The sequence below is a fragment of the Excalfactoria chinensis genome, chromosome 15 (assembly GCF_039878825.1).
Source record: "Excalfactoria chinensis isolate bCotChi1 chromosome 15, bCotChi1.hap2, whole genome shotgun sequence".
Classification (NCBI taxonomy): domain Eukaryota; kingdom Metazoa; phylum Chordata; class Aves; order Galliformes; family Phasianidae; genus Excalfactoria; species Excalfactoria chinensis.
Window position 1 is genome coordinate 6226950 of NC_092839.1, and position 20663 is coordinate 6247612.

The 20663-nt window shown below is 46.2% G+C and overlaps 1 protein-coding gene across 2 annotated transcripts in view; it reads right to left on the bottom strand.

Annotated features, from left to right (window-relative positions):
* KCNB1 (potassium voltage-gated channel subfamily B member 1) overlaps positions 1-19141 on the bottom strand; it is a 99664-nt gene extending 80523 nt beyond the window's left edge. The window contains exons 1-2 of one of the 2 annotated variants that reach the window (XM_072349892.1): positions 19004-19141; positions 17166-17832 (exon numbers count right to left, since the gene is read on the bottom strand). In XM_072349892.1, the coding sequence (XP_072205993.1) occupies positions 17166-17732 (567 nt within the window). In that variant the 5' untranslated portion in view covers positions 17733-17832; positions 19004-19141. Of the gene's footprint in view, positions 1-17165; positions 17833-18791; positions 18950-19003 lie in introns of those variants that run through there. The other variant, XM_072349893.1, reaches the window with a different exon arrangement.
* Between the last annotated feature and the right edge of the window lie 1522 nt (positions 19142-20663).

Here is a 20663-nt window from a genome sequence, read left to right on the forward strand (position 1 = left end):
ACAGACAATGTGATCTGCCCTCCCCCCCCAGCCGCTATTTTCTCTGCTGTCTGAAACCATGAATAACACTTATTTAAAGTCACTTTGGTGTTGCAGCTTCATACCTAATGACAGTCTGTGGCTGGTGGCATCCAAACCAGACCAGCCCCAGGCAGCCCACAGCCCTTCACAGCTCCCAGCCTGTCCCCACGTACTTGGTGCCTCCTGATCCATCTGCCTGCCCCGTGCTGGCAGCCAGCCCCAGGCTTTCAGAAGTGAAAAACCTCGTCCTGCGCTCAGATGTCTCTCCTGCTCATTTCCTGCTCTTACCACCTCTCTTTTCTGCACTGCGCATTACTGCAGAATGGAAAATACAACCTGAATCATCTTGCTGCTTCCCACAAAGGCCGAGCTCCTCTTGTAGGACTAATTTCAGTGCTCCCATCCTGCGACAAAGCCACAGGGCTGGGTAGAGGAGCTCAGGTGCTGCAGAGAACAAGACACCTGGGTTTGCTGTATTAGGAGCCAGGGAGGTGCTGAGGGGAGATGATGGGAACACCGATCTGTTCTCAGAAAGAGCAGTGATGCAGTGGCACAACTGCCCAGGGATGTGGTAGGGTCACTGTCCCTGGGGGTGCCCAAGACACGCAGAGATGTGGCACTGATGGACATGATTAGCAGGCGTGATGGGGTGGTTTGGGGTTGGATTTGGTAGTCTTAGTGGTCTTTTCCAACCATCCTGATTCTATGATTCTCAAAATGAGCAGCTGGATCTGTGGTACACCCATCCCTTTAGGTCTTGAACTAAAGAGCAGCAAATAAAAGCAGCAAAATGAAGGGAAAAAGCATCAGACTTCCTCCAGAAGCTACTGTCTGTGTTCTCACTTGCTTTGCATGCCGCAAAGAGAGAGATTCATATTTTGTGCAACACTACCCAATGCACAATCCTTCCCTATGACCTCTTAAGCCTTACATGCAAGACACAGCCATAAAAAGCAGGAAGATTTCCTTGGGTTACTGCTTTTTTAGCGTTGTTTTATAGCCTGTTCATCTACATTGTGTATTTTTAACTTCTTCTACATTACTCCCTCCAACTAAAGAGGTGAGTGCATGGCATATGCTGGAAAAACAAACATTCTTACTGCTGGTTTTGAGGAAGCTTTTGGTAAACAGCTGCATCTGTTTCTAAATTTACTTTGTTCTAAAGTGGTGATAATATCTACCTGCCTGATGCGGTGCTCCTGAAGCTGTTAATTAAGACCACTTTGAGTTTTATTGGTGTTTGCATTTGTGGCTGAGCTTTGGGTGTATAAATGAATAGTGCCCCTGGGGACAATGAGTATTTCTGCTGGAATGTGAAGCTTAGGAATATGAATAATAGAGACAGACCTTCTTGAAACAGTTCAGTTTATCGGATCCCTTTCTAAAAAGTCATATTTCTGAGCTGATGGTGTAAATGATGCAAAATTGCTATGGTGTTGAGCTATTTCAGGGTATTCCAAACTTATATCTCAGTATTGCTGTGATAGATTTATCTAGTGGTAATCCTTCTGCATCCTCTCTTATTTTGCAGTCAATGACTAGCTCTGCTCAGAAAAGCTCAGGAGCTGTTATCGTCTTGATGACTGCAAATATCTCTTCAATAGTAAGGAAACAAAGAATGATCTGCACCTATATGAACATGAAATCTTAAGAAAGCTCCTCTTCCTGGATATTCCTTGGATGTAAATAATGGGAAAGGGACACTGGGGCAGTGGGAAGAGATTTAGAAGGCTGCTGGTCTACATTTAGTGTGTATCTCATAGGTAAGACATCCAGCTTCACCACTTAAAGATACACTAAATGCAAACGTTACTCCACACAAGTCTTCTGGTGTCATTAAATCAAATTAAAAGGGAGCAAATGGATATGCCTGCACTTCTATACGCTTTCCTCAGCAGTGGGGGGGAGTGGAGATGGGGGGAAGTGTTCACTTGGAAATTTCAGTTATAATTTGGCTGTCAGCTCTATAATTAGACCAGTTAGGTCGTTTTGAGTTCAGTGTGCGCTATTTGCCTCGCATAAAAAATAACCTGTTGCTACACCCACACTTCGTGCACCTTCCCAAAGACTTAGGAATACCCATACAGCCCCCCCAGATCCTTCTTGGAGATATCAGACAATCCCACCACAGCCAGCCTTCCCAACTGATTGTCATTTGACTGATACGGATGAAGATATTAATCAGAAAGCCAGGTCCTGTTACCTCATCTATTTCTTTAAAAAGAAATAATTAGGGCCATACATACGCTGTGAAGCTGCTACACAACCAGGTTATTTTGGGAGGTTGTGCAGGAGGGTCACAGAGTGCCTGTGACGGAATCCTTTTATTCAGCCGTCAGTGACTAACTCTAATCAAAAACACAAGGTAGCCTTCACCATCCACAGTCTCCATGACTTCCAACACGCAACTGAGGACTAAACTTGCTTACGCACAGTACCCACAGAAACCCGACTGTGAGGAGTTGGTGCAAATCTGGTGTGTGTTCAACTCAAGACCTGGCTTCCTGCAACACAATGTCCACATCCAAGCAATTCTCACCGAGCTCACAGCTAAGCTGTTCTCTATGCCCGTGCTCATACAGCTGCTTGCTGTTGAGAAAATAGCATAATTGCACACCAAGCACAAAGTCTAATGAAACTATATTGATTTTGTTGTTAAGAAGTATGTTTCTAGGATTGCTGGGCTACCAAAATGTGTTTTCTAAATGGTACAGAGACACTAAAGCGCAGAGAAATCCCATTAATGATGTAACAAATAACCCAGCTCAGCAACCATACTCGTTTCACATTCAAATCCTGAATGTGATAGATTTTAATGTGCTCTGTGCCTTGCCACCTTTGATGACAGATAGTTTCAAATGGCACTAAGTCACTGGTCGTTACTTAGATTAATCTTTTATACCATAACCTTTACCTACAGCAGAGGGAGGGAGCACACAGTGCCTGAGATCCTCTGCATGTAAGTACTGTGCCTGAATGCCTACACAAATGCCCACAATGGGGCAGGGAATTGGAGAGCACTTTCCAATGTCAACAGACAACACGTGGTTTCTCCAGAAGCCTCTTAATCTCAGCTCAGGCAAAACCTGTGGCAAACATTGAGTGCCCTTGTGGCAACCAATGCACAAAGATTCATTGCCAGACACCTGGAGGCTTTAAGTGTGCTAGAGAAATGCTGTGCTCCCAAATTTGGCTGTTCGTTATCATTTCCATGCAATTTACAGGGCAATAGCTTTCCAGGACAGCCTTCCCAAGACAGCAGACTTTCATGCTTACAGCCTAAAACATGAGCGTGCAAGAGTACACTGTCCAGAAGGAAAACAGAGCCCGGGATGCATATTAATTACTGGTGGCAGAAAGCCCAGGCAAGGTTGCTGCTCCATAGTCAAGTCATAAATCTGTCCAAATAGGATTCTGACTACGTCTGCTGTGTTTATATTACAGAATTTTATGGCCATGTGATTCTTCACCTGGAGAGGAACAGTATCGCTGTGCAGCCAGCTAACGACAGAGATTTATTATCTGGTTAAAAAGACCTCAGTGTTCTCTGTGGGCCTTGCTCAGGCTGGAAGAACCCATGTGTCCCCAGTTCCTTCAGTGCTGGGGCTGCAGGAGGGATGGGCAAAGGATGGTGACATGGATGTCCCATGTTGGGCTTGGGCACTGCCTGCATGGTGTGGGACACAGCTGTCCCTGCTTCAGACCCAACCTGAGGGTTAAGGTAGCTGCTTGCATCTCAGTGCATGCCTCAGTTTCCCTGTTCATAAGGTATGCTTCAGGAGAACCTTGCTTGGTGTTGCCAACAGGAGGAACACAACACAGCCAACTTAATGTCCTGATTATTGCCTTTCTCCTCCATCTAAATCCAATTTCTGCAAGCAGAAGCAGAAGCAAGAAAATGTCCAAACTGACATCAAACTAAAATGCAGATTGTTGAACAGCTGTTCCACAGAAACAATTTCTCCAGGCCTCTTAGATGCTGCAGATGACACATTAACCTTAAACACTGAAGAATTCTAACGGAAGGAGGAAAATGTCCTTATTTCCATAGAAACTCAACTACTGGTCTCCCGGTGAAATGGGGCCTTTAATTGCACCATAACTTGCTCCCTCTTTGCTACAAGCTTAATGCTAAGCAGATGCTTAAGCCTTGTTGACTTCAGAGGGACAACTCAGGTGCTGAAAGTTGGCACATGCTGAAGTTTCTCACTCTTAGCAACCTTTCACTTTGTCTCTAGGCAAATCCAGTGGAGGGTCTGACTGGGTGTGAGCATCACATAGCCCCAGGCAGCAAGGCAGGATCAGCTCTCTCTGCTCTGATACTCACTCTTAAGAGAACTTTACAAAAATGCAAGGGAAGGCATCTCACATCCCTTGTTAATGTACCAACATATAGCTCCAAAAATCTCCATTCTCTACTTGATTCCCAAAAGAAAATGTTTGAAATAATCCATATTCATTAGAGTTTTTAATCCCTCACATGCCAGAATTCAGCAGGCTGCTAATGAAGAAGACAATTATACAGCACTTCAGAGAAGGGGGAAAAAAAAGAAAGCCCATCAGAACAGGTGCAAAGGCTGGAGCTCTGCCATATTTGCTCTCTGTGCTCTAGCACAGCACATCATTATTTTACTTAAAATGTATTGAAACATCCCAACAGTTTAATGCATCAGTATGAAAGGGAAAGAGGTGACATTTAAGATTAATCATTATCTGTTGACCACCTAAGACACTAAATCAAAAAGACGACAGCTGGCCAAACTGAGCTTTATCTGTATTCCTTCTGAAGAACACAAGCACAAATGATGCTGTATCAGCAGTGCGGCAGAAAGGCAGATTGTGTTTGTTTTGCCCCTTGAATTAGGGCTGCAATGTGAAAGTACACGTACCAAGGGATTTATGTTCTTCCAAGCCCAGCTTGGGAAAAGTGAAGATTTTCTGCCTTTGCAGATGTGTGTCAGAGGCACAAGAGAAAAAATGCCCTTTGTGAGTTTGTGCAGGAACGCTTTGATGTACAAATAGCAGCCAGTCCCTGCCCAACAGACCATCACCTCTCATCTTGACACTTTATGCTCATCCTACCTACCCGGGTGAGAGCGCATACACCAGAGAGGGACAATGCTACAGGGTTGAACTGGAGAGCACTGAGCTAAGCTGTGGCTCATCCGACTCACCAGAACCACTCTGAGAAAGACTGCAGCATGGAGATGAATGGAGAAGGATGCTTATTGGATGAAACAGGCTTTTAAGAGGGGTTTGCAATGTCCCTTTGATACAAAAGATCATTCTATGGGTAGGAAAAGAAAGACCATTTACCACAGCTACGGTTCATTCCTCTGAAAAAAAATGCTAAGGAAAGGAAATATTCCAGATAATAACAAGGGATGAAATGACAGCGTAGGTTTAAGTGGTGCAAAACTGTTTAAGGACTTGATAGAGAAGGAAAAAGAGAATTAAAGTAGGAGGAGGCTCAGTACTTCATTTCCCTTAGGATATAAGTTAATGTATTACTGATAGAAAGGATCCGATCTGCTGACCATTTAGACACACAACTGCACCTTGTGCAATGATACATCTAATTTGCACACAATTATCCTGTTTTTCCACATGCACATTGAGTAATTGCTTGCATAAACTGCAAGGCACATTTGCATATGCCAACCACCTGATTTGCATGCTAAATCACAGCAAATGTGCGTACAGACTAACTGTTCATCTTGCTTTGTGCATGCACACGCTTGCCTGGGTCTATACAAAACAAGACTACAGATTATTTCTGTGTGGAAAATATCAGCAACAAACTCACCTACCAAAACCAGCTCGGAGCTCGTGGGTGGTCACTTCTGAGTTGCTTTAGGATTAGTTTATAGCAACAAAACCTCTGTGATGCAACAGGCTTAGGTAAATCAAGCAGGGACAGCCAAAGCAGTAACTTTCTGTCTGCACTGCACTTTGTTACAAAGATCACGACCTCTGATAAGAAAACAGTTTGAGTCCCTGCTGACCCACCCAGCCTGGAACCCAACCAGCGGCTGGGATCCCAATTTAAGTGTGCCAGCAGTGGTGAGGGATGCCCTGCATTGTGCCCTCCATAGTGACATGTGCCTGACCTGCACACTGCAAGCACTCAATGCAAAATCAATGGGGCCAACAGGGACTGATGTGTTCATTTAGCTCAGCTTTACCCAGCAACCCAGCTTATGCCTAGACCAAGCCCAGAGCGCAGATCCTATTGGCTATACCAATGAAGACATTTCACTGCCAAAGGAATAGAAATGCGTTCTGTTCCCCACTCTTTCCCTAAGCACCCATTGCTGCCTCCTGCCTGAGATGGGACACTGAGCTTGGGGGGACCTTTGATCATACTGATATGCACTGACCTGTCAAGAAAAGGGCCAATCTGATTATGTGGTTAACAGCTGTGGGAAGCAAAGCCCATACCCTTCAAGAACAGTTTTTGTTTTCTCCGTAAAACATATTTATGGCTTGTTTTGGGGTAATATACATAAGCCGTGAGTCAGTACAGTATTGCACTTAGTGGCATATAAACACAGAACAAAAGATAGAACTTCCTACAAAGAGTTTATGAATTCAGTAAATTACCTCTATAACTCCTGGAAGTGGTGTTCTCCATGCCCAAGTTATCTGGGCCACAAAGCAAGTTTCTCACAAGCTAGCACAAACTAAGAAGTATTTCACAGCCGCTTTACAAGAAGCTCTTAAGAGCATCTTTAAAAATAACTACTAAGTCAAGAGGGTTTCATTCATGGTCATTCATAACCAGAAACCTGAGAAAATTTGTTTGTTAGCTTAATGGACATACAAAAATAATGGAATTACACCTGCCCCAGTATTCAGCAGAGACAAACAAGAGGCCAGGCATCACTTTAGTGAGACCTGGTGCATTTTGCTAGCATGACGGATGTCTCATTTTAGCAGGCAGAATTTATATGTTGAAATTGGCTTTGGCCAAGGCTGCTGGTATTGAATGAGACTATCCCCTGGGGTTGCTGGAAGTCTAAAGTTACTCCTATAGAATAACACTGTATGTAAACACAGAACACAAACGTGTCAGCAGAACAAGCTCTGATAACCAATGCAATCTAGAATGCAGCACAGCTTGTGTCTAGTGGAGGTATCTACTTATCAGGACAAAGTGCTCTGTTGTGTTCTCCTGAACCCCACACAGGAATTTGGTGTCAGCATACAGACAGTGCTGGGTCTGCTGGCACCTTGGGCAATGGGAAGGTCTTGCTCCTAAAACACTCCTACTTGACAAGAACAGATTTAGTCAAGGCAGGGCTTGGAAATGAGCAAAGGAAATTAATCATACACTCTATACCTCCTCTATTTAAATTTAGCTTGAAGAGTCAAAGTAGCAATAAATAGGAACTAACATCCTTGGAATCAGACACCAAACCCACAGCTTTGCCAAACTAAACCAAAAGTGCATGCCAGTCATAACATTTAGCATCTCCTCCAAAAGGCAAGCCTGGGAGTTGAACACTCTGAGATCTCTAGTGGTACCAGAGGGTCTTCAGCATTTCTGGGAACAGATTCCACATCACCTACTACAGATACTCTCTTAATACACCAGAGAAAAGAGCAAGAGCTCTGAAAACCAAAACTGCTGTTGCATGTGCCTTCCTAACAGGTAACACACCTAAAAGCCTGAGCTTTCCTCAGCTAAATGACGAAAAACCTGCTGAGATCCATCAGACTTCTACCTGACAAAGATTAGAGGCTAAGAATAACCACGGGTTGACTAACCAAGTTTAATTCTGCTCACTGGCAGCAAGCGAGAGGTACATCTATAAAGGGAGGGAGCACTGGTGCCACAACACTGGCATTTATTTATTTTTAATCTCTACTTTAGCCTAACAAAAACTATTCTTCCTGAAAACAAACCCATTCCTTATGACGCCACACAGGTCAGTGGGAGGCAGAGGTTCCCACAGCTCCAGATGCTGTACCTTTCCAGGCCAGCTTTGCTCTTGCCTCTATCTGGGAGATTTGCTTATTTACCGTTTCTTCTGCATTGTTATATTTAAGTGTCGATTGATAATAAGAGCAACTGCACCAGGCAGTTGAGAGGATTACCTAATTAACGTTTGTGAAGCGCTAAGATCCTCAGATAAAAGGAGCTAAGAAATGCGAGGTATAATTATTATGCATTATTAATAAACTTCTGGCACATTGACAGGAGAACAAACAACGCTTTTTTTTCCCCCCCTATTCCTTTCTAAAAAGACTTTCATGCTACAGAAGGCAGATATGCCAAAAATCCACAAATTAACAAACGAAGAGTGAAAGCTTCCCATCCCCCCATGAAGATTTTAAGCAGTGAGGCTGAGACATCCCTCTCTGTTCATGTTTTCAGATTTCTAATTCTATTACAGGGATGCCTGATGGATGTTGTGTTTTGTCAACATGAGATCCAGGCACAGACAAGATGCATGGGTTCACGTTCTGTGCTGCTGATCTCCCTTGTTTACACCTGGGTTTGGGAGCAGGCAGGATATGGGGTGGTGAGCTGAGGCCACCCTCCATCGCTGCAGTGCCAGCGCCTCAGGGCCATGTCACAGAGCGGTCACAGCCGGGACATCGATGGACCAGAATAGCTGCAAGCTTCGGCAAACAGCAAAACCACACACAGATAAATGTCGTGCCAGGGAGAGACTCGTGAATGGGCAAAGAGGGAATGCTCATAACAGTGCTGTGAGGCCTTGAGGCCATGCAGAGGTTGAATGTCAACCCGGATGTGGCATAGGGCAGGGAGGGGACAGTGATGAAACTGCTCCCAGAGAGCAGCAGACCAAAGGATTTCTCCTCCATAAAAATCCACTGAAAGCCACAGGGACTGGAGAAATGTCAGAGCCCAGCATTGGGAAGAGTGAACTAGAGGCAACCTGGGAGATTCCAGGGGGAATAAGACTGTCATTACCCTGAAGACCTCAGTCCTTGTAAGCTGCACCAAATCCTTCTTGGCTGCTGCCTAAAATGTGATGAAGGAGCCCCCAAAGCAAGGAAAAGCCTGAGTTCTGACCACCTGCAGTCCTGCACATCCCCCTTGCTAACAAAGGCAGCACTCGTTTTGTCTGAGGAGATATAACTGCTGCAGAGAGATGTGTGACTTGTTATATTTGCTGTCAAAGAGAAGCTGCTTGTTGGTCTTAGAGGTAACTGCAAACTAGCACTTTCATTGTCCCAGGTACAAAGGAACTACCATATGGAAGGGCAATTTCAAACATATATATATATATGTGTGTATGTATATATATATATACTGAATTGGATTTGACAGTACCATCTCACAATACAATTATATATACAGCTTAATATTTGCACTCTCTTACTGCACAGTTCAGTTTAACAGAATCCCTTTCCCACAATCAGAATGGCATCAGAAAACGTCCTTGTACAGACTTTGTGCTTTTGGATCTTACGGAAAAAACTCAGTTCTTTCTGTAACCACTCAACCCTTAAACATATCAAAGCTTTCCAGGACCTTTCTATGTGGAGTGGGCTCCTTTAGGAGACAGCAGACCAGCTGGACATTCCCCTCTGCTATGGGAGCACATGGTGCCTCAGGGTGCTGGGAAGCCAAGATCCCACCCAGCTCTGCTCCCATCTTCCCTCTGACCTTGGGCACTTGTCACCTCTTCACTTTAAGATGGGGATAATACATATATCACAGGTTTGTCCTGGCCTTAAGTAATCCATCTTTTCTTTGAGAGCTTTGCTTGATGAGCACAGACATTATAATACTCCTCTGCTCCCATTATATTCAATGGGAGTTTTACCCCATAGAGTAGCATCTAGCATCACAGGACCTAGGCTTCAGTGTGCCTGGAATACTTGAATGCTAGCATTTTGGAAGGCATTACACAGAGTGAATACAAAGGCACAGTGCTTGTACAAGAGCTGCTTAGAAGTGTTACAGACTTACTATAGAATGAGTAGATTTTTTTTTATTAAAAATTAGAACAAGACCTCACCAGCTGGTAAACATGCTTGGCTTGCACCAGGCTGCACAGGGGACAGCAGAGACCTCAGGCAGCAGACAGAAGTCAGAAAGCAGTCACACTTAGGAGGAAGCTCACTGCAAGATTTGCTTCTGCTGTATCAAGTAACTGAGCAACAGGAGGTGAGAGTATGGATATTGGGTTCAGTCCCCAGGGCAAGGTGATCCTAAGGATAAAGGGAGCCAAAGCTAAAGCAGCTCAGGTAGGAAAGTGCTAAGTAATAGGGCGTGGGACAGGGATCTCTGAGCTCTTGCCAGCCCATAGGTGTGTGACACAGAGCTACAGGGCAGTGATTCACCCGTCTAGCCCTTGAAGCAGTTTTGCTCCATGAGGCAGGGTCAGGGCTCCATGCCTCCCATTCAAGCAAGACCTTGCTGGAGTCAGATCTCCAGACTCAGGAAACAAATAGGGCAGCTCATGGTAACATCATCTCCAGTCTCCTTCTGCCTTAGTGCAAGAAAGGTGACAATGCGTAGATTCTTCAGCCAAAACTAATATTAGTGTCTTGCTTCATATCCACTGCCACACTGTGTCTTTTCTGTTGCTGCCAGATATCTCCATGGAGTAAATCATATTGACTGTGTTTATTATAAGAACTAAGCGATCAGCTGTGAACTTTCTTTGACATAAATATTTTGCCATTAGTAGTGAAAAATAGCAACACTGCTGTTGTAAAAGTACCTTTGGGCTGGTTCTCTCTGTGGGGGCTTCACATTGAGAGAAATCAGAAGGAAAGTGTGGTCTGAAGGATCAAGAGGAACAAAGAGCTAAAAGAACCCCCCTTTCCCTCCCTCAAGCTGGTGGCAAGGACACTTAGAATCATAGAATTACTCAGGTTGGAAAAGACCTTGAAGATCATCAAGTCCAACCGCAGCCTAACAAGTAGCCTATCTCTAAAGAAAAAACAAACAAAAAAAAAAAAACACCACAACAACAAACTTCTAAACCTCTGCTAAATCATATCCCTGAGTACCACATCCAAACGGCTCTTAAACACATCCAGGGATGGCGATTCAACCACCTCCCTGGGGAGCCCATTCCAGTACCTAACCACCCTTTCTGTAAAGAAGTTCTTTCTAATATCCAACCTAAACTTGCCCTGGCGCAACTTGAGGCCATTTCCCCTCGTCCTGTCACATGTCACTAGTGAGAAGAGACCTGCCCCACTCTCACTGTAAGAACCTTTCAGGTACTGGAAGACGGCGATAAGGTCTCCCCTCAGCCTTCTCTTCCTCAGACTAAACAGCCCCAGCTTCCTTAGCCTCTCCTCATAGGGCCCATTCCATAACATTGTTAAATGAAGAAAATAGAATTATAGAATGAAATAACTTTTTTCACACAGCTGTAGAGCACCTCTGCACAGCCAGCTCCAGTGCTTGGCTTACAATGCAGCAACTGGAGCTGCACTCACAGTCTGTAAGCAGTACCCAACACTGCATTTCCTGCAGTCCAGGCCCAGCACTTTTCTTCAGAATCCTTATTCCTAAGACTCCACAGTTACAGATGAACAAAACAAGGATTTGCCATTCTTGCAAGATTTCCTACAATTTTGACTGATGTTGGCACCTTCAATCGTATCTGCACACAGGCTGAGCAACTGAGAGGATGGGAGAACGCTGAGCAGCAAGGCGAACGAATCTCAGACAGATTTTTTGAAAGGTACAAATGAGAGCTGGTGCTTTAAAAATAGCATCGACTGTGCTTCTACAGCACACATCCTCTGAGGAATTCATTCTGAGCGCAGCAGCTTGTCGCTCCCCTCCTGAAGCAGGCATTTTCATACAGATGTGGATAGCCAGGCTCAAAGAACCACAGTGTGGTCCAGGCTCTTCCCTAGCAGAAAGTCAGGGATAAGTTAAGAACCCAAGGATGTGCCTACAGATCTATTTATGCACACTATACTTCATGGTATGTGCATTAAAAGGACTACTAGGCAGAACAATTGTAACTAGCCTTTTTTAAAACACTTCAGAGACTGCAAACCTACAGGTCTGTATTGTAAGCTGCTGAACCCAAAACAGTAAGGCAGCAAGTGCCAGGCAGCTGTCTGCCTGCATCCAAGGGTGCTCTAGTAATAAGCCTGGAGAAAGAATCACCTTTGATAGGTGAGGGCCCTACCTGGAGAGCTTACAATAAGCTTGCTGTTGGCAGATGTATGCCAGAAAATAGCATGAGGTGTCACATTAGGGATGTGGGAGACTATAAAGCCAACAAGAACGAAAGGACACAATTACCGAGCTGGCAAGAATAACATTTTCCCCTGAATTGAGGGCTGAGAGGCTGTAGTGGAGTTCTGGGACCTGGTGGCACAGCAATACCTTGTGAAAAGGTCATTGGTGAGACACTGCAGGGAGATGACCGTAGGAATTAGGGCTCCCCAGGCAAAAGCCATAAGAGGCTCACTGGAAGGACAAGTGCCCAGAAAAGAGCTGCAGGATGAAATGAAACTGATATAGAGAAGCAATTGTTTGTACATCGACAGGACAGTGATGTGCTAGAAACCCAGGGATAAGCTACAGACCAAAGAGGCAAATCCCTGAGCCCATGGGGAAGGCTTTGGATTGAGGCTTTGCTTTTGAAGATCTCCAAAAGCAGGAGTTTACTTTAAATGAAGGGGAATATTCTCCTATATATAGCAGAACAGCCAAGGCGGCAGCTGTACCAGAAAAATGAAGCTCAGATGTGCAAGCAAAATACAGACAATCCAGGTTTAACTGCCAAAGTCAACACCTGCCCTGTGGTGGGAGCCCTAGAAGCAGGAGGCATTGCTAAGGTGCAACCCCTACAACTAGGGAGAGGGGTTTCCTCTGCTGAATGCTTAATTCAGGCGGGTTTCTAGAGATGAATGAAAACTGTATGCCATAAGGGAGGGCCAGGAATAGAAAGCCCATGTGGGGGAAGAATGCTCTAGATGTAGCGAATACATCTCCAAGAGGTTTTATCATTCTTATTTTGTCCCTACTATCAACAATAATAAGGAAGGAGCTTACAGAACAGCCTTTTCAATCCCTAAGCAATGCATCCAGAGATTAGCAGCAGAGAGCAGTGGGCAGCTCGAGAAAAGCTGTTCAACAAATGTAGAGGCATGCATAATAAGATTACTGAATTGGAGTTGCATGTTTTCAAGGATAAACGTGATATTATTGCACTGGCAAAGACATAGTAAGAACAAGGTGAAAGATGAGAAATAGCCTGCCATAGCTGTGGGACTGCTGCAGCTGAGTTCTCAACAGGACAAGAACAAGGGAGAAGTGGAGATAATGAAGAGGAGCAGCTCCCCGTGAGCAGAGAGGAAGAGCATATCCTATTTGACATGCAGATATGCAGAGCAGCTTTTTGCAAAGTGGGTGATGTCATTATGTTTTTCTCAGCCTTCAGGACAGCAAGAGAAAAATAGATTGCATGGGAGTCTACAGAGTCTACAAGACAAGCATGCTTTTCCCCCAGCTCCCCTCTCTGCAAAACTAATTGCTCAAATATTGATCAGGAAAATAATTTGAAAGGGCTAAAAGAAGGAAGGACTTCTTTTCCTCCTCAGAAGCAAAAAGGGTAATGCTCTTGCAGAGCTGCTGGAAAGATCCAAGCGTTCAGAGGATTTCCAATACTATATAATCTAATTAAGGCGTTGAGTTGGTCTGGTTTGGTTTTTCGCTCATTCAGGAAAGCATGGAACAACTGAAGTATGAGATTTTTCAGAATGCCCTGAAGTCTGGTTGGATTTACAGCTGTGCTGGCTGTCCCGGGGGCAAGAGTGCCCCACCAGGCAGACAGACCCACAGGTCCTAACTAGTGCCATTAGTGCAAACAGCAGCTATGACAAGGGACTTCTACTCTGGAAATCTAGGTTGTGGCTGGCAGAAACCAGCAGCCTGGGTTTAGCTTTAGTGAGGAAAAGCACAATGAAGATTAACCCCCAAGCCGGAGTGCTGGAGGACTGTTGCCTTAATACACACGCTAAGTCCTGAGAAAAAGCAGCAGTTGTTAGGCTTCTGAAGAGCTGTTTTTCTTTCCTGTGAAAGATACGAAAGAAAAAAAAAAATCTATCTAACAAAATGTAATAACTATCTCAGAAAATATCTGTACCTCATCTTCATCTGGAAGAAATCTAGACAGAAGTGAGCACCAGGAAGTCCTTCATTGTTAAAAATGCGTTTTGTGAGTAAACCACAGCACGGAAGGAATGCTATTGAGGGGAAAAACAAACAAACAAACAAAAGCCTTGAGGATGTCTGTTGCATGGGTGCAAGTGGGTCACAAGGTGGCAATCCTAGGGCTTCAACAGCTGCCTGGTTCTTCATCTCAAGGCTCTCAAGGAACGGGCATGATAAAGTCTATCTTTGGTTATATATGGGATGTAACATTGGATCAAAGTCATCACTTGCCAGGAGGTGGTTAGTTTAAAAGTCAGATCGATTAGTCAAAAGATATGGGTAAACCCCTGCTAGATAATGGAGCAATGTATACATATAACACATTAAGGGATGGGGGATTCTTCTTTCCTTATGTTAATGTCATTTTCCACCCTGATGTACATCATGTATGATTCCTTTTTATAAACAAACAAGCAAAGTCCTATACTCTCAGGATTTAAATAGTCCCAGCACAACCATGAGAAGTTCTGCAGTACATTGTTATGGAGGATTCTGGTTAGATACTGGGCAGAAAATGTTAAAATTCAAAGAACATTAACAGCCAGCAAGAAAATCTGCCTAGGGTTTGGACTGTGTTGGATGGCTTCCTAGGACCCTGCATTTGGTTTAGAGAAAAAAATAAGCATTTGTAGTCATTTTCTAGATTCTTTATAGAGAACATGAAGGGAGCCTGTACCTGCTACATTTGAATGGAAAAAAAAACAACCAACCAACAAAAACCTTTCGCATTGAGTGGCACAAGTCTGAAGAAAAAGAATAAGCAAAAAGAAAATAATCTGGGGGAAAATCTGTACTAGGTTATTCAGTGACAGTCATTAAACCACAGAAGAATTTACTTTGTTCCTTTCCTACAGAAAGGGTTTTAGCTCCCAGGCCTGGCAAAGCAAATCAAATCTGACTTTAGGAGATAGAAGCTCCTGGAGACCCATAGCCTCAGCAATAGTTCTCCACTGAACAGACAGCTTCTGGCCAGATTCTCTCAGCTACCAGGCAGAGGCTCAGATTTAGAAAATGCAGCCTGGGCACAGCTGGTTAGGTCAGATAGTGGGTCAGGCTGCCAAGTCTCTCTTTGCTCTCTTCCATCAGAAGATGAAGATTGTGTTCAGCCTATTCAATATGTGGAATGAATTCTCATGAAGGTGATCAAAGCAAAGGGCGTACTCTGTCAGGAGAGGAAAGCTTTCCACCAGCAGGGAGAAAAACAAGCAAAGAATAGGTTTACTATGTCTTTGGTCCCTGCCTGGTTAGCTAATTGTTCATCATGCTTATTTTCCTTGCTACACTTGAAATGGGTAGAAAGCTGTGTTTGAGAACTGCTGAAGTATTTGAGGTCTGAGAACATAGAGCAACCATTTTCATTACAGTAACCAAGTCACAGAATGGTAGCTTTAAATGGGAAGGAAAATAATGCATTACAGATTCACTTTCAATTAATCCAGAGCCTGCAATGCTGAATGCACTTAGTCCGTGAATTTTCTCAGAAAATGAAGCTAGAGTGTATTTCATTTATAAATCACAAAAGACACTTATTTGGCAAGAACGACCCCCTGCTCATATACAATAAATCATGAACATCAACAGTCTCTAATGGATTTTGAGTCAGTGCCACATACAGCAAAGCCCGGGGCCTGTGTTTCAGGATTCCAGGACTGTGCCAAAGAAGCCTTATAAATGATTAATGTATTCAGCACAGTGTCATCTGTGCCATTGGAGAGAAAAAGACATTCAGAGGCTCCGTTTGTCATTAAAAAAGTGATAATCAGTTCAGCAGCAGACCATGGCTCTCCCTTCCCCTGCCAGAATAAACCATTTAGCTCCAGACTTAATAAAAACCCTCCCCAAAACTTCACACATGTTCTTCATTCATGGTGTGCAGCACTGCAGTGAGAGAAAAGACAGGGAAAGAAAAAGTCTGTTTCCATAAGTAGCCCTCCAAATTCAGACTTCCGAGGAGATAGAGTTGGGGTTTGCACTTGGAAATGTATGTTCAACATGGAGTTACATTACATAGATGGCTGGGGCCTCTTTCTACTTGGATGTCAGTACATAGACAATACAAGTTTCAGTCCCTACTGCTCAGTCACTCATGCTTTCCAGTTATCCATCCCACAGTTTTCAACCTCTCCCCCTTTTATCCCCATGGTTACTGAATCACTGTGTTCACAGAGATTTTCCTCACTAAAGAATGTGACTAACATGAGACAGCTAAATTATCAGAGCCAACTCCAACACTGGTTTTTCCTAACAAGGATCTTATCATCCAAACGCTTTCAAATAGATCTGTTGCACTGGCACCAACTTCAGAGTAAGCATTGCTTCAACTATTGACAGAGCTGCAGCAGCACTGTATAGGGAGACTTAAAATAGTCTGGAATCTGGTAAGTGATGAAATTTAAATGCTAGCTTTAGCAGACCTGCAGCTTAGAAATACGTGATACAAATACCTATAAGATGTATCTTAAAATAATAATAATAATATACAAAAAAAACAAACAAAAAAAACCTAGAAGGGAACACATTATTTCCTGATAAGACCCGGTTCTAGGAGTTCAAGTAGATTTCCACTTTTACGAAATAGTTTGGCTAAGCAGTAGGATACAGATGTTTTAGGTTCCAAAAAACACTGTTACACAACGCATCAAGACAGGCCATCAAACAACAAGTCTACTAACCTCCAGCCACAGCAACCAGCATATGCTGACCCAGGGGTCACTGGATCTGTTTACACACTGGCCAGCCTAGGCTGCCATCAAGGCAGAGCAAACTAAATCTCTTCCAAACCACCACAAATATATGCATTGAGCCTCATTCACACTTGGGAGGTCTTTCTCCCCTTTACTCATAACATCTTTTAGGCCACAATTGCCAAGACAATAAAGGAAGGGTAGCAAGTTAACACCTCAGGTAAGAATCGCCACAGTCATGCGCCAGCATATACAAGACTTAAGAAGAAATGTGGAAGTCCTACCTTGGCCGCTACGGAGGAGTTGGGCTTCTCCAGGAGGTCCCAGAGCTTTTTCCTTTTGTCAGCGCAGCAAGTGTTATCAAATTCCTCCCCTTCCCTTTCCCTCAATGTCTCAGCTTCTCTTTTGAGCTCCTCATTCATCTGCTCCTTCTTCTGATGGTAGCGGGCCTGGCAGCAGGACTCCAAGTAGATCTCATCCACCCCCCAGTAGTCCAGCTCTTGGCTGAAGGACAAGGCGCACATCTCCTCCATCATGTGCAGCTTGCCAGTACGGTAGAAGTTCAAGATTGAGGTGAATGCCCCAGGATGCCTGTCAAAGAAGTACTCATTCTCCTCCAGGTTGTAGTCATCACAGATCTCCATGAGGGAGTCATGTGTGTTGCAGTCTCTGAGCTTACCCAGCCTGGTCCGTGGCAACCTGTCCAAGGTCCGCCAGAGAACCTCGTGGGCCAGCCCCCCCACATTGAGCTTGACCCTGCGGGAGCAGGCCTTGCTTCTGACGATCTCCGTGGGGTCCGGAGGCAAAGAGGTAGTAGAGCGAGATCCATGCTTATTCATCCCCAGAGGCATCGCTGGTCCCCCTCAGGCTGGATGCTCCAAGGTGCGGTGTGGGGCAGGGTGCGCGGGGGGCCGGCTCTCCTCACCTCTCCTTCCCCTCCATGCCCCAGAGCTGCAAGAGAAGCCAACCATGGGTCCCTGCCCGCTGACCTCCGCTCCCGCAGGCCGCCTGCCCGCCGGCCTTATCCCCGCCCGGGGCAGCCCGGCCCCGCTAATCTGCTCAAGGGGAGGCGGCGGCGCTGTCCGCCCTCGCGGTGCTGAACCGCGCTCCGCGCCCCGCTCGGGCGGGCGGCCTCGGGCAGGCGCTGTCCGCGCCCGCGGTGCTGAAGGCCGCCCGCTCCCACGTGGCGGAGCGGCGGCTACCGCCGAGCTCCCCCGGGCGGCGGCCGGGTGGGTGCTGCTCTCTCTCCCGGTGGATCCCAGGCTTTGCCCGAGGGGGTTGTCTGTACGCCTCGTCTGGGGAGCTAAGGAGGCTGAGCACGGCTCAGGAGCCTCTTCTGGCAAAGGGCTGGGAGCTGCTGACTTAAAGGGAGGGCGCAGAGCTCCCCAGAGCACCGCTCTGCGCTGCTCCCCAAAAGGTGCCCAGCCGCTAGCCACGGCTGCGCTGATACGTTGTTTCCCATCCCGGAGTGACCGGACAGGAGCGCGCCGGCCCCACCACCGACAGTCCCCGAGTGCTCGGACCCGCCGTTCCCTCGCGCAGCGGGGCCCTGCCGGACAGCAGGCACAGTACCCGGGGTGCCCTCACGACCCACCCAGGCAACTTCCCTCCTCAGAGCCGACAGTGCACCCCGCTCTGCCCGGCCGAGGAGGAAGCAGGTGGGAGCAGAGGCATTTATAACTCCAGCCTTGCAGATTTCCCCGAGGAAAGCTCCGTGAAAGAGAAAGAGGGAGTATTTCCAGCCACTCGAACGACGCACTCTACCTCTCCGGGCTACCCAGGGACGCCTCCCCATACCCCACGCAGCCCTCTGCATAACAGGAAAATCAACGAAAATGGGAATAAGAACCACCCCCGAACCTTCCTTGCAAAGCCAGTGCCTTATTACAGCCCCAAGCACTGTTGCTTACACAAGATGGCATGAAGAGAAATCCCGGCGCAGAAAGGAACGGTTTCTCTCTGCTCATCCGGCACAGCGCCGGGGCTTGGCCCCTCTCCCTATCTATCTGGGTGCCCCCACTCCAATAGCGAAACCTCGACGTTGCCTTCAGCCCTTCCCCAGGGCTTCTCCCGGCCGCAGCCCCACGCGGGAAAAGGCTCCGCTCTCCCGGCCCGAACCTACCTCCTCCTGCGGGCTCCCAGCGAGGCGGCGCGGGGCTGTGCGGGACCGAGGGCGGCTACATCGTGCGTCGGGGCGGGCAGCCGGGATGGCCCCGCTCGCATCCCCCCGCGGGCAGCCTCGAGGCGGAGGGATGGCGGCCGCGCTCCCGTCTGGCCACGGAGTCCGGGGGGCGGGGGGAAGGGAAGCGAGGTAAATCGGATCCCTCGGCAGGAAGCTTTCCAAGGCCTTCCCTCAGCTGCGGCTCCTCGCTCTTGCCTGCCGTCAACTCCGAAGCCGCATCTGCCCCCTTCCCCCACCCTTCTCTTGGTGAAGACACAAAGGAAAGCTTCGGTACTTCCTTCTGCTGCCTCGAAACGGAGATCAACAAGTCTAGTCTGAACCTCCAGCTTTTCCCTGCAATTCTGTCCCGGAGTTGTTTGGAGTGAATTGGAAGTTGGGGGTGGAAGAGAGGAAGGCAGCTCCACCGTGAGCTGGGATGCAGCATTGCAAGGAAGGTTAACGCTTTCCTGACCCGGCCCCGCCGACCCGGGGCTGATTAACAGCAGGTGAAGCGCCTGGACCAGACCTAGCACCGAGTGGAGAGCTGCAGCATCCTTCCATAGCAGTAGGACTATTCCCACCATCCTCCAGCTCCCGGTGGTATCATCCGTGAAAGCAGGAGCAGGGATTGGTGCCAGGAAAAAAAAAAACGACAAGCAGAGAGTGCTGATAAGCCCAGCAGGGCTGTTAAGGCTTTCTAGGCCCTGCTTGCTGAGCTAGGAGCAGCTGAGCTCTGTGAAGCTGCACATCTTCATGCAAGGAGTGAGCTGGGGCATCACCATCGCACCAGCAACCTCTCATCAAAGGGAAAGCCTGCACTTGGAACTGTTATGTGTATTTGCAGATAGAGATGGGAGTAATAGTAACAGATTTCTGATTAGGGATCTCTCTAGTAGAGCATCTGCTAACCAGAAAATACAGCATTCAAAGTATCCTTTCAATGCTCTATCTTCTTTCCCATTCCAACAAGGGAAAATGGGTCTCAGCAGGAGCCTGAACCTTCATTAGCATTACTTAATGGGTACATTAGCACCACTTAATGCAGCTCACCTGCTTAGGCAGGTGTAGGAAAGGTACACAGCTCTGCTTATTAGTCCTTTCTCCCCATTGGTCATGCCTCTTGGATTCTGTAGTGACAGTTCCTACTCTGAAGTTTTTAAACCAGAAACCTGGTATATATGTGATTAACCTAAGAAAAAGACTTTCGGTGCTGCTTCTCCCTATTCATGCTTCCCCATTCACCCCCACCTGCCACTCATTGCCTAGTGTATACAATATCACTGTTATGCTATTATTTTTGGTATTTGAATGTCCATATCTGTTTTAGAGACGACCTTCTGAAATCTAGATGAGTATTTTGTGGTTTTGTGGGGTTTTTTTTGAATTTTGTTTGTGGGTTGTTTCTTGTTTGTTTGTTTTTTGTCCCCCAACCCCCCAAGACTTTCACTTGTAAAGGCATAGAAAATCATTTAGTGTGGAGGTGTGAGAAAAGTTTGGGAATAAATCCTGTTGACAAGCCCAATCCCACCTCTGCTGAAGTAGCTCCCTCACTCCAAGAAAACCTGCAATCAGTATCCAGAGCACTCTGGTTCACCTCTTACTTTCCCTTCATTTCACCCCT